The 13,339-nt window shown below is 35.5% G+C and overlaps 3 protein-coding genes across 3 annotated transcripts in view; 2 read left to right on the top strand and 1 right to left on the bottom strand.

Annotated features, from left to right (window-relative positions):
* Positions 1-13,339, bottom strand: part of LOC133195887 (protein lifeguard 4-like) — a 396,544-nt gene that overhangs the window by 207,224 nt on the left and 175,981 nt on the right. The gene's annotated exons all lie outside the window — the stretch shown is intronic.
* Positions 4,408-5,064, top strand: LOC133195263 (uncharacterized). Its single transcript, XM_061331117.1, has one exon. It carries the CDS (start codon positions 4,408-4,410, stop codon positions 5,062-5,064), a length of 657 nt encoding a protein of 218 aa, XP_061187101.1.
* On the top strand, positions 5,975-10,420 carry LOC133195262 (integrase/recombinase xerD homolog). Its single transcript, XM_061331116.1, has 2 exons — positions 5,975-6,380; positions 8,538-10,420. The coding sequence occupies exons 1-2, from the start codon at positions 5,975-5,977 to the stop codon at positions 9,512-9,514; spliced, it is 1,383 nt and encodes a 460-aa protein (XP_061187100.1). The 3' UTR covers positions 9,515-10,420.

The following is a 13,339-nucleotide window of genomic DNA, read 5'->3' as shown; positions in this document are numbered from 1 at the left end:
CCTTTCACTACAACAATCAATCCAATTAATGATAGAACTTCTAGCAAGTCTTTTGTCTTCATAAATCTTGTACAAATTATTATATGCTACTGCAAAGGAATTTCCAAGCTACACGTTAAAGTTTACAGCCGTTCGTTGCTCGAGTACGATTGAATAAATCATTTTTTGTAACAAGTCGCCTACATATTGACGTCATTTTCACATTGTGACGTCACAAACATGGAGCCAAACATTGCAAAACATCTGCTTTTTATACAACATGTGTATGACTATATGTATGCAAATTTCATTCTGATCTGAATTGTGGTTTTGTAAATATAGAGATAGTTCGCGAATTTTTTGATCCCCCCTCGACCACTCCGACAATTATAATGCTTTGAAAATAGAAATTATGTAATTGTTTTCTAATTTAACTTACTGTTTTAGCAGAAACTAAGGAGTCTGTCCTCTTCCCAGACATTGAACTCTGTAAAAGGGTGGAAAAAAATAAAGCAGTGCTTCACAAAGAAAAAGAGATCTATTGATCTTAAAACAAAGGTTTTAAGCCTATGCACCGTCCCTGTAACTCTCTTCCACTGTATATAAGTGCAATATAAACCTTTATATGTGATGCAAATATGTTACAGAGGATGTTAACAGTATTGAGCAGCGAAACTTGAAATGTGCCCAATTCCATGAAAAAAAAAATCCTGGATGTATTCGTTTATTTTAATCCATGGAAGAGAGAGAGAGAGAGAGAGAGAGAATAGAACACATTTAGCACAATATCATAAGCATTTGTTTTTTATACACTTGCATATATTCTTTCTTTAATCTTAAATGTAATTAAAGAATCTATACAGTGTCGTACGTCTTTAACCATGGAACTGTTAAACTGTTCTGATAAAACAAACCAGCCAGGTGTAACCATAGCAGCTAGCCAAAACCCAAATGTAAGAAACACCAAAGCTGAAGCTGCAACTGTTAAGCCTTTCCCTTTCATCTTCATATGATCTGAAAACAAGGTTTTAAACTGTACTTTGAATTTATAGTTGTTTCATATCTTGAACACCCCCCCCCCAAAAAAAAAAAAAACAAAAAAACAAAACGTAATTTCACGTTAATGTTAGGTATCTACATAAGAGCCCAATGTTATACACAAAATAAAATCATAGAGAAGATATTGCAACATCCTCCCCATTTTGATCTGCTTTTCTATTGATCAGCTGGTAATAATTATAGCTTTGAAAGAAAAAAATTCCGGCTTAAAATTGAATTATAATGCCTATTTCAAAATGAAAATATAAGTGATAAAATCTGCGTAATATAAAAGCATACCATCCTAGTAATTCTACAAATCAAATGCTTAGACATGTGAAATTCATTGAATACGTACCGAACTAGTCCAAATGTTCCTCAATGATTTAAGCTCAGGTCAAAAAATCCAATTTTAATATATTTAATTGTAATGCACTTCTAACGCATGCGCTCAGTACTACACTACCCAGATAAGATGCAAATGTGCAATACATATGCAAATCCTTGGATTTTACATCGGGAAATACCCGAAATTCTACAGGATTTTTTTTACCTTGATTATTCCAAGGATTGCAATTTCTTATACAAAAAATAAACCATTTATTAAATTTAAAGCGTGAAGGCGTAATTTTATCCTATATAAAAATGATGTAATCTTGAGGCTTTTAAAAACAGCCTTCATATGCTTCAACAATAGACTTCCTGCTACATTCAAATCATATGTAAAGTTGTATTCAAGGATTATTTGTAGAAATGTTTTAATTCTTTTGTCTACAAGTCTGTATACAAACAATTTCCTTGTTTTGAGATTGTTATTAAATGCTATATGGTTCCTGCTTCTAATTATTTCTTTCATTGTCTCTATGGGAAGAAATGTTTTATTGAAATGAAACACATTATTATCTTTAAGAATCTTTCTTTTTGCTTTAGTATGTTAATGAATTGGCAAAAACTTATCAATTATATGACATATATGCAAATAAATGACTAATCTAGCATGCGGTTGAAATTATTTTATTATTTTGTATTTACATACATTCTACGAAAGCCGGATAGGCTCATTTTTGACAAGATGAAAAAAAAATTAACTCGTTATAACGAGATAGTTATCTCGTTATAACGAGTTAGTATCTCGTTATAACGAGATAATTATCTCGTTATAACGAGTTAGTTATCTCGTTATAACGAATTAGTATCTCGTTATAACGAGTTAGTTATCTCGTTATAACGAATTAGTATCTCGTTATAACGAGATAATTATCTTGTTATAACGAGTTAGTTATCTCGTTATAACGAGTTAGTTATCTTGTTATAACGAGTTAGTAATCTCGTTATAACGAGATAGTTTTCTCTTTATTTCAAGATTTAATAGCAATATAGGAATAAAAATGCCTGTAGTTTTTAATGCCATTGAATTTTAGCTAGTAATTATCAGTCAAATTTAACTTGAACAATTGATAAATGGTTGAACATTCAATTTGCTCTGGGGTTTACTTATGATTAAATTTTGAACTATCTTGCTGTCAATAATCATATTTTGAAAAGTATAGCAACTCTAAGACGAACACATTTACACATAAATTCGTGAACGCCTCCTCAAATTATTGCATAAGGACGCGATATTTTTCTTAAAATAATATTGCCAAATATACTTGCTTCAAACTTCGGCAATTTATTTATGACAACTATTTCTGATGAATGACACTATTTCTACATGTTTTGGACGACTTATACACTTTCATATATCAATTGCTATACCACTAAAATTAAATATCAGAGAGTGCAACATATCGCAGGCGTTTATGCAACAAATAATATATATATATATATATATATATATATATATATGCGATTACAGTGTGATACATATGTTATATTTGAGATTCAGAAATATTTTGAAGAAGGGGGATGGTGAGACATCAACAGTTAGATCAAAGGCGTAGTACTAGGAGGGCTAATATCCCCACCAACACTTTTGAAACGGAGGCGGTCAAGAATATCTTTGTGCCCCTTCCTCCAGATTTTTTTTTTACCTAAGTAAATATCTCCCGAAAATAATGGCGAATACTCGTAGTTGGAATATCAAATCTCTTTGTTTTTCTTTTTGCTTGTCAAATATTTTATTGTTTTACCCCCCCCCCTCCCATTGATCTTAGTGACTTAGCTTATGCAGATTGTCCACGATGATGAGGAATGATGAAGCAAAAATGATATTACATCCTTCTAAGTAATGAGACATTAGATCTGATCTGCTGATATTGACATTTTATCTAATATTCTGTCATGATTCACAGTTTATATTTTTTGCCGGGGATGGGGGGGGGGGGTTTCCAAGCTGTGGAGATTCACGTAGACCTATTTGAGATTCGCGTGTATTTGGCGGATCCTATGTTTACCACATGGTGACAAAACATCAAACCAGGGTTTACAAAACAAAAAAAAAGTTCACAGAGTTTACAAAGCCAGTTCACTTTTATAATCTTTTTACTTACGATTGATCAACGAATAGGCCTAATATACTACATGTATATTATTAATACAACGTTGAAGCAATGTCGTTAATTATTTTCCTCATCACAATATTTATTATGATTGTATACTTTGCAAGCATATAAATTTTATTTAAAAAAGATATTGATGATTTTTTGGGGGAAGGGGGGGATGAATAGAGGATATTTAATGTTTTGTAGTTGATATATAATTTATTTCACGAGTGGGACAGGAATTTTTTTATATATATTTTCATGAGTGCGAAGCACGAGTGAAAATATCAAAAATCCTGTCTCACGATACAATACATATTTCTATGCATAATTTATGCTTGAAATACACCTTAATTAATGCGTATCATATTGTAAACTTTAGATATTAAACTTTCATTCTATACCCAAAAAGGATCACAAACATGTCAACTATTTTTACTATTGTCAAAATGAGTCATGTGAATTTCCTACATGCACTACATTTCAGCCTGCTAACCTTCAACTTTTTATTGTGGTTTCCGTAGAATAAAGAGCCCCAAAAGTTTTTTTTTTTTTATTTTACCACATTGATAATAACGCAAAACAATATTATCACAGATAATTCAATTTATGCCGCTATGAGAAATCTGGTAAATTTTACACCGTCGGATAGTTATGGATTTTTAAACCAATCAAATTCTTTGTATTTTGTTGCGCCATTTCTGCAAAGCCTGTTTAGTGCAGTGAAAAATAAAAATACATTATCGTTGTGAACTAGCTAGACCCCTTGAAATAACATCGTTTTTGTGTTCTAGCAGTTCCATTCACCAGCCTACTTCACAAAAGTAGCGATATTCAAGGCAAGTAAGCTTGTAGCAGTGTTTTACATCCACGTGCTGGGTAAACCGCGTGGCCGTATACTTATAACATGGCAGGGGTGGATCCCAATTCTGTGAAAATACAGATATGTCTCCTTGGTCATTCCTTCATTCGTAGACTTTCAGAGTTTATGGACTCTAATCCGGATTTTAAAGATCTTAATTTAGATGCAGAAAATTATGAAATAACTGTGTGTGCTAAAGGGGGACTGCGTACAGGTGGACTTCAGTGTATGTTAAAAGGAATAACCGGGCATCCCGACATTCATTTCATACAAATAGGTGGGAATGACATTGGTTATTTATCGAATGAGAAGATCGTTATAAACATTCTCTCCTTTTCTGAGTACCTAATTCAGGGATTGGACTCAAAAAGAGTTATTATTGGCCAGCTTCTAAGAAGAGACCCATCTGTGAGCGTTGCAGGGTACAACGATTCTGTTGTTGAAATTAACAGCCTCCTCACACAAAAGACACAGGCACATGAAAGAATATTTTTCTGGAGGCACAGAGGGTTTTGGCAAAACTTGTCACACTTGGCAAGGGACGGTGTACACCTCGACAACCCCCCTCTGAAGCATTTGAAGCACGGGGACCCCCCTTCGCCCATGCATAAGTATTGGAGAAGTGTCAGGAATGCAGTAATTGTGCATTCCTGTCAATTAAGGCCAGTATTAGGTTTTGGTTACAACAACGAAAAACATTAATTGTTTGTATGTAAACATATTTGCATATTTGGAGCAGCTTAATTATTCTGTAATCATATGTCCTTTTGTATTTGCTGCAAACTTTTTATAAATACAGGCTAATTGGTGCAACAGGGCCAATTTTGGTAATATATATTTGTTTTACATATATGTACCTGTTACCACACCATGTGTTCTGCTTATCATGATTTGTCCTTCAATATTGTTCAGTAAAGCATTGATGTATAACTGTTCAGTATAACAGTTTTCACTCACTTGATGTTCAGTATAGCATCACCCTATAAATGCTTAGTATAGCATTATAGCATTACCCTTATATGCTCAGTATAGCATCATCCTATAAATGCTCAGCATAGCATTATATAACTGTTTAGTATAACAGTGTGGTTCATTGGTGCCTTTATGGCATCACTAGTTGTTCTGTGTATATGTATAGAGATGCCCAGTATGACATCTGCATGAAGCTGTTCAGTACAACAGTCTTGCCTTTTTTAAGGGGGAGGGGTTGTATAAATGACATTACTTCGAGTCCTTTGTATACAAATGTAGATGTTTAATGGAACATCACCACCTGTCTGGTCAATAGAACAGTAAACATAAAGTAGGTGTTAAGTACACCTTCTCGTTAGGGTGGTTCATTATATCGTCTACAGTTCTGTTGTCCATATCTGCAGCCCTTGAAAATTTTTGATTGTTAACTAACATGCTAATCTGCCTATTAGTCAGGCCTTATGAATTATTTAAGATTGTAAACCAAATGGTTTATGCTTGGTGGGATTTAAACATTATTTATTACATGGGCTGTCAGACGAAATCCAAAAATTTATATATTTTACACATTAGCTACAAGTTCATGTAGTTCTTTGTGTGATTATGGGTTCTAAATTCTTTCTAATTTAACACAGGGACAATGCCAAGACAAAAAAGAGGCCTATCTCAGCCAAAAACAGCACAGCCTTCCAAACGTAAGAGGAGTGCAACAAAAAGCACACCCTGCACTGTGGTAAATGAACAACAAACTGAAACCACCTCACCTGCAGCTATGAACACCAATGCCGTTCAGGTTGACTATGTAAAATTGGCAGCGGAGACACTCAAACAACAAAACGCTGCATCTCAACAGACTGCACTCATTCGAGATCCATCAGACACCTCAGCTCCATCCCCTTCAGCTCCGTCTACTTTGGCTCTGTCCACTTCAGCTCCGTCCACTTTGGCTCCAGCCACTTCGGATCAACCCCCACCGGCTACATCCTCAGCGTCACAGGCTGCGGATCTATTGTCTTTAATTGACAATGTTTTTAGTAGTAAAACAGGTGAGTCAGTAAGGGAAAAAAATCTACCCACCATCAACATTGCAGACGGCATCCCTTTAGGGGCGGGGATAAGTCAAAAAACAAAACAAAAAATATGGGACAATGAATTCATTGACCTCAAGTCCCTATTACCTAACCAATTTGACGACCCTGTATCAGTTACCATTGGGGCGGGTTCCATCAACTTCCAACATGGCAACAAACCAAAATCCCCCTTAACTATTTATCAGTGGACTGATGCCTTCCTCATATTCACCTGCATCTTTCTACAAAAACATCCCTCAGAAGCCCCCAATCTCTTAAAATACTGCAGTTTAGTTCGAGAGATTTACACTATGTCAACCGATGGGGCTTGGCGTATTTATGATGAAAATTTCCGTCGTTTAAGGCAATCAACAAATCTTCCTTGGCAAAAACCAGTGGAAGAACTGCGCATCAAAGCGCTTTCAAAATCAAAAGGTCAATATACAAATGATACTTTTCGCAAATCCAGACAGTTCAACAAAGGGGGGAAAGTCTGCTTTGCTTTCAACAGGGGGGACAAGTGTAAATCCTTCCCTTGCCAATACCCACACATCTGCCAACTATGCAAAGGATCACACGCAAAGTTCAATTGCAAGGAACTTGCCTACACCAAGCAATTCAAATCTAGCACCACATCTGCCGACACCAGTAAACCTAAAAAACCTTAATTCCTTTCTCTCAGGCTATGACACACTAGCCCGCTCAAAATTAGTACAGGGTTTTTCAGAGGGTTTTCACTTAGGTTGTCAAGGTTTCCCTTCTAGTAATATCTCTAAAAATCACAAGAGCTGTGCCCAGCACCCAGAAATCATAGACTCCTTCATTCAAGAAGGCTTACAAAAAAGTAGGCTAGCTGGTCCGTTTGAATTGCCACCTTTTCCAGTATTTAAATCCTCCCCACTGGGGGTTGTCCCAAAATCTGAACCTGGAAAATTTCGCATTATCCATGATTTATCTTATCCAAAAACAAATTCAGTTAATATGTTCATTCCTCAAGAAAACTCAAACGTAAGCTACGATTCTATTGATAAAGTTGTTGAACTTGTTCAAAAGTTTGGCACAAGAAGTTTGATGGCCAAGTCAGACATTCAGGATGCATTTAGAATTGTGCCCATTCACCCTGCAGACTACCATCTCCTGGGTTTTTCTTGGAATGGCAAATTTTACTATGACCGTTGTCTCCCTATGGGGGCCAGTAGTTCCTGCCAAATTTTTGAGTCCTTCAGCACTGCTTTAGAGTGGATAATGTATGCAAAATTTGGTGCTCTGGGTATGTCTCACATTTTAGATGACTTTCTCTTTGTGGGCCCACCTGATAAGTTAAATTGTCGAGATGACTTAACCAATTTCCTGTTTCTCTGTGCAAGGTTGAATGTTCCAATCAAACTGGACAAAACAGTTCCTCCTACAACTTGTCTTACAATCTATGGTATAGAGGTTGATACAGTTTCCATGGAATGCCGTTTACCACAAGTCAAAGTAGAAAAGATTAGAAACAAACTGCATGAATTTCAGGGCAAATCTAAGACCTCCTTAAGAGAAATTCAGTCTCTTATAGGCCTCCTTAATTTTGCTTGCTCAGTTGTGGTACCAGGCCGAGCCTTTCTACGCCGCTTAATTAATCTTACCTGTAAAATTTCAAATCCCTTTCACCCCATCAACCTTAACAGTGAAGCTCAAGCTGATATCAATATGTGGAAAATTTTTATAGATAAATTTAATGGAAAATCCATCTTTCTTTCACAATATTGGGTCACTTCAGAAGACATGACACTTTTTACTGATGCAGCAGGGTCTATTGGTTTTGCTGGGGTGTTGGGAAACAAGTGGTTTGCTCAAAAATGGCCAAAGGATCTAGAAGACTACCAAATAGCTATTAAAGAAATATTCCCTATTGTACTTGCAATAGAGGTATGGGCCCCATTGTTAGGAAACAAAAAAATCTTATTCATGTCTGATAATCAAGCAGTGGTGGACATTATAAACAAAACATCATCAAAAGACGCCACTCTCATGAAACTAGTCAGGCGTCTTGTTTTGTGCTGCTTGACAAATAACATATTGTTTAGAGCTAAACATATCCCTGGCAAACTTAATACTTTAGCCGACAAACTGTCTCGTTTTCAATTTCAGGAGGCTGCCAGCATTGCCCCAAATCTGTCTTCAATACAAACATTCATTCCGTCTCACTTACTAGAGATCTGAGTGCATCCTCCCAACATCTTCTTCAGGCTGCACTTTCAACATCTTCAAGAGTGGCATACCACAGAAGCTGGCAGCTCTTCCTCCAGTGGAAACCTTCATTCACCTCATTACCGGTGTCAGAGGTAGATTTGTGCAATTTTATTGGATATCTCTTCTCAGAGAATTATGCCCCATCCTCAGTATCTTCACATGTCTCAGCAATAGGCTACCTCCACAAAATCTGCAGCTTACCAGATCCCACTGAAAAATTCCTACCCAAAAAACTCCTGAAAGGATGCCATGCACTAGTGCCACAGCAGGACACAAGACTTCCAATTACAACGGACATCCTGCGTAAAATTATTCAGGCTATTAACATTGTTGAACCACTCTTAGGTAATAGGTTACTACTTAAAGCCTTCTATCTTCTGGCCTTTCAAGCTTTCTTAAGAATAGGTGAACTCGCCACTCGTTCCGCTAACTCTAATCATGTATTACAGCGTTCTGATGTTAGCTTCAGAGTCTCAAATGGCATCTTATCAGGGGTTACCATTGTTATGAAACATTTCAAGAATAACACTGAGCAGAAACCAGTTACTTTGCACCTTTCAAACAGCAGTTCCATTACCTTCTGCCCTGTTAAGGCATTGTATGATTACACTACTCACTTTGCTCACACTTCAGGGCCACTTTTTCAATTCATGAGTGGGGAACCAGTCACACACCATTTTATAAGCCAGCAGCTATGCAAGTTAGTCTCATTCATTGGCCTTGATCCAAAACTGTACAAAGGACACAGTTTTCGAATTGGTGCAGCAACTCATGCAGCATCTCTGGGTTTCTCTGAAAACTATATTCAGAAGCTGGGTAGATGGCGCTCGAATGCAGTACGCAGGTACATCCGCATATCTTCATTTGATATATAACCTCCCAAAATCTATTTAAATCCACACCTGAGTTCAGCATCTGGCTGCTCATTTTTTGTGGATGGCTAGCAGACCCCTTCCATTCCTGAGTCCAGCATTTGGCTGCTCATTATACCTGCATACTTTATACGAGTCCAGCTTTTTGCTACTTATCTCATTTCCCCCTTCCTTTCTGTGCTGGTCTAGCAGTTGGCTACCAGAACATCCTCATCCGTATTTGTCTGCTCACATAGTTTTGCCATATATTTGTTTTGCAATATTAGAATATAAATTCCTACTTCAAAACACAAGAGACATGGTCAGCAGTTGGCTGCATGTCTCATATCTATTTTCCCAATGTAATAACCTTGTAAATTTATGAATAACTAAACATTTTTGTAGTATTTTGCTTTCCCTTGCTGGCTAACCACACTCGAATAGCTTACAGTTGACAATTAATGCCCTTGTTGCTTCAGTATTTGTTATTCATCAGGAACACTTAGTCACAAAACATGTAGCCAAATATGTGTAGTTCATGTTTTAGTACTGTTTATATACATGATGGAAAATTACTGTATAAAATTACTGTAATTTACTGTCTGGGTAAAGTTGTTTTCTTTGGATTTTCTTTTTTCCTTGTTTGGCGTCTATCCCTCACTGCTTGAGGGCTTGTGGCGCAATTGTTTGGACGCCTCCAAGGATTAACTCATTTATGTTAATTTTTATGCATATGTATTGTACTCTGATATTTTCACTGCATGTAATTTTCTAGTCAGTCTCAGGGGGATCACACTTGTACCTATCACCTATGTACATGTTTCATCTTGTAGTGTTTATTAGGTGATCCCCCTTAATAATTTGTTATACATTTTACTTTACATTTTACCTTATGTCATTCAAATAAATGACATAATCGACAAAACTGTATATCTGTGTTGGGTTATTCTTTGCTGCCCTATCAGGCTAATTTCTCATAGGAGGCATAAAACAATATTATCACAGATAATTCAATTTATGCCGCTATGAGAAATCTGGTAAATTTTACACCGTCGGATAGTTATGGATTTTTAAACCAATCAAATTCTTTGTATTTTGTTGCGCCATTTCTGCAAAGCCTGTTTAGTGCAGTGAAAAATAAAACCCACCACCCACCCTTTGCCAAAACTTGTTATATGGGTATGTATATTGTCAATAAGGCATTATGGGTTTGGTCTTGTATTTTGCATTCTAGTCATAACTGTAGTAGTTTTCAAATACCTTTTTCACATGTTCCATGTGATCGGCGCAATTGTTTGGACGCCTTCCATGTGATCGGCGCAATTGTTTGGACGCCTCCAAGGATTAACTCATTTATGTTATTTTTTATGCATATGTATTGTACTCTGATATTTTCACTGCATGTAATTTTCTAGTCAGTCTCAGGGGGATCACACTTGTACCTATCACCTATGTACATGTTTCATCTTGTAGTGTTTATTAGGTGATCCCCCTTAATAATTTGTTATACATTTTACTTTACATTTTACCTTATGTCATTCAAATAAATGACATAATCGAACGCCTCCAAGGATTAACTCATTTATGTTAATTTTTATGCATATGTATTGTACTCTGATATTTTCACTGCATGTAATTTTCTAGTCAGTCTCAGGGGGATCACACTTGTACCTATCACCTATGTACATGTTTCATCTTGTAGTGTTTATTAGGTGATCCCCCTTAATAATTTGTTATACATTTTACTTTACATTTTACCTTATGTCATTCAAATAAATGACATAATCGACAAAACTGTATATCTGTGTTGGGTTATTCTTTGCTGCCCTATCAGGCTAATTTCTCATAGGAGGCATAAAATATACATATTGTACATGAGATTTCATGACAAATAGGTAAATCAAAATATTTCTTTCTTTTAATAAACAAAAGAAATATATAAATTATTAACAGATAAGTACAGTATTAGTTCTTGAAATTCATCATATTTATTATTGAGGGGAAGGAGGGATTGATGATAAAAACAACGTGAATTTAGGTTTTTGTCAGACATTGAATTTTGATCTTGCCCCTTTAAGGCGAGAAAATTGAACTGATATTCCTTGTTTTAAACAGCCAAGGAATTATCAAAATATGGACATTAAAGCCTAACAAATGGTATCATATCGACATTATTAATTCGGAATATATAAAATAATGGGATTATTTCTTTTTCATTTTTTTTATTGCGACAAATATTACGCAAAAATTATCATAATTTTAATAAAGTAAAGAAAGCTTTAACAGGGCAGTTAAATCAGCCCGAGTGTATCATTATTTTTTTCTGATCTCCTTGTACAAGTTGACCAAATTTTGACGTTATATACATTCCATTTGAAAATGACAGTAATTCTAATTTACAATTTTAAGGTATAACACAACAACATGAGTCGCCCGATGGCGCAGTGGTTAGAGCGTTCGCTCTAGAGTCGCGGAGAGAGGAGTTAATCTTTACGTCGCGGGTTCGAATCCCACTGTGGGACGTGGTGACCGGTCCTTCGGATGAGACCGTATAAACCGAGGTCCCGTGTCGCAGTAGGTACTGGCACGAAAAAGATCCCTCACTGCTCAATGGCCCTAAGTGCCGAGTATAGATCAAAATTTGCAGCTCTCCACCGGCAAGTGGTGGCGTCTCCACATGAGTGAAAAATGCTCGAGAGGGACGTTAAACAATAAACAAACAAACAAACAACAACATAAGGCGGTCATAAGATTCCGTATATTTGTCTTCGGTCTTTTCAATAAACATTACTAATCAAAGGCATAACACAAAAAACTAGTATGTTGTTGTTTCATTAAATCTTTATCACGCACACTTCAAAAAAATTTGATTGACTGCCTTCTGTATATTTCCTATAAATAATGGTCTATTCTTAACTTAGATATATCAACTCTTTCGATTAATTTTTATCTCGTTATAACGAGATAATTATCTCGTAATAACGAGATAACTAACTCGTTATAACGAGATATTAACTCGTTATAACGAGATATTAACTCGTTATAACGAGATAACTAACTCGTTATAACGAGATAACTAACTCGTTATAACGAGATAACTAACTCGTTATAACGAGATAACTAATTCGTTATAACGAGATAATTATCTCGTTATAACGAGATAATTATCTCGTTATAACGAGATAAATAACTCGTTATAACGAGATAACTAACTCGTTATATCGAGATAACTAACTCGTTATAACGAGATATTAACTCGTTATAACGAGATATTAACTCGTTATAACGAGATAACTAACTCGTTATAACGAGATAACTAACTCGTTATAACGAGATAACTAACTCGTTATAACGAGATAACTAATTCGTTATAACGAGATAATTATCTCGTTATAACGAGATAATTATCTCGTTATAACGAGATAAATAACTCGTTATAACGAGATAACTATCTCGTTATAACGAGATAACTATTTCGTTATAACGAGATAACCAACTCGTTATAACGAGATAACTTACTCGTTATAACGAGAAACTAACTCGTTATAACGAGAAACTAACTCTTTATAACGAGATAACTATGATCTCGTTATAACGAGATAACTAACTCGTTATAACGAGATAATTTATATCTCGTTATAACGAGATAACTAACTCATTATTACGAGATACTAACTCGTTATTACGAGATAATTATCTCGTTATAACGAGTTAAATATTTTCTTTTTGTCTTGTCTAAAATGAGCCAATCCGGCTTTCGTAACATTCAAATATACTGAAAACAAAAAGAAATATAGGGTAAACTGTTGAAGTGATTTAATGTTATTTTTTCAAACGTATTTACCAGTA

Source organism: Saccostrea echinata, unplaced genomic scaffold (genome assembly GCF_033153115.1).
Source record: "Saccostrea echinata isolate AGI-Se365-2 ecotype Australia unplaced genomic scaffold, CSIRO_AGI_Sech_v1 ptg000029l, whole genome shotgun sequence".
Taxonomy (NCBI): Eukaryota; Metazoa; Mollusca; class Bivalvia; order Ostreida; family Ostreidae; genus Saccostrea; species Saccostrea echinata.
The sequence above is the reverse complement of the archived record's forward strand: the minus strand, read 5'-3'. Positions and strand labels throughout refer to the sequence as shown.

What these genes read in the sequence shown, in the direction of transcription:
- LOC133195263 (XM_061331117.1), top strand. Translation starts at nt 4,408, where the DNA reads ATGGCAGGGGTGGATCCCAATTCTGTGAAAATACAGATATGTCTCCTT.
- LOC133195262 (XM_061331116.1), top strand. Translation starts at nt 5,975, where the DNA reads ATGCCAAGACAAAAAAGAGGCCTATCTCAGCCAAAAACAGCACAGCCT. An exon ending in TGTTTTTAGTAGTAAAACAG is followed by an intron (nt 6,381 to 8,537) that starts GTGAGTCAGTAA and finishes TTTCAATTTCAG; the next exon opens with GAGGCTGCCAGCATTGCCCC.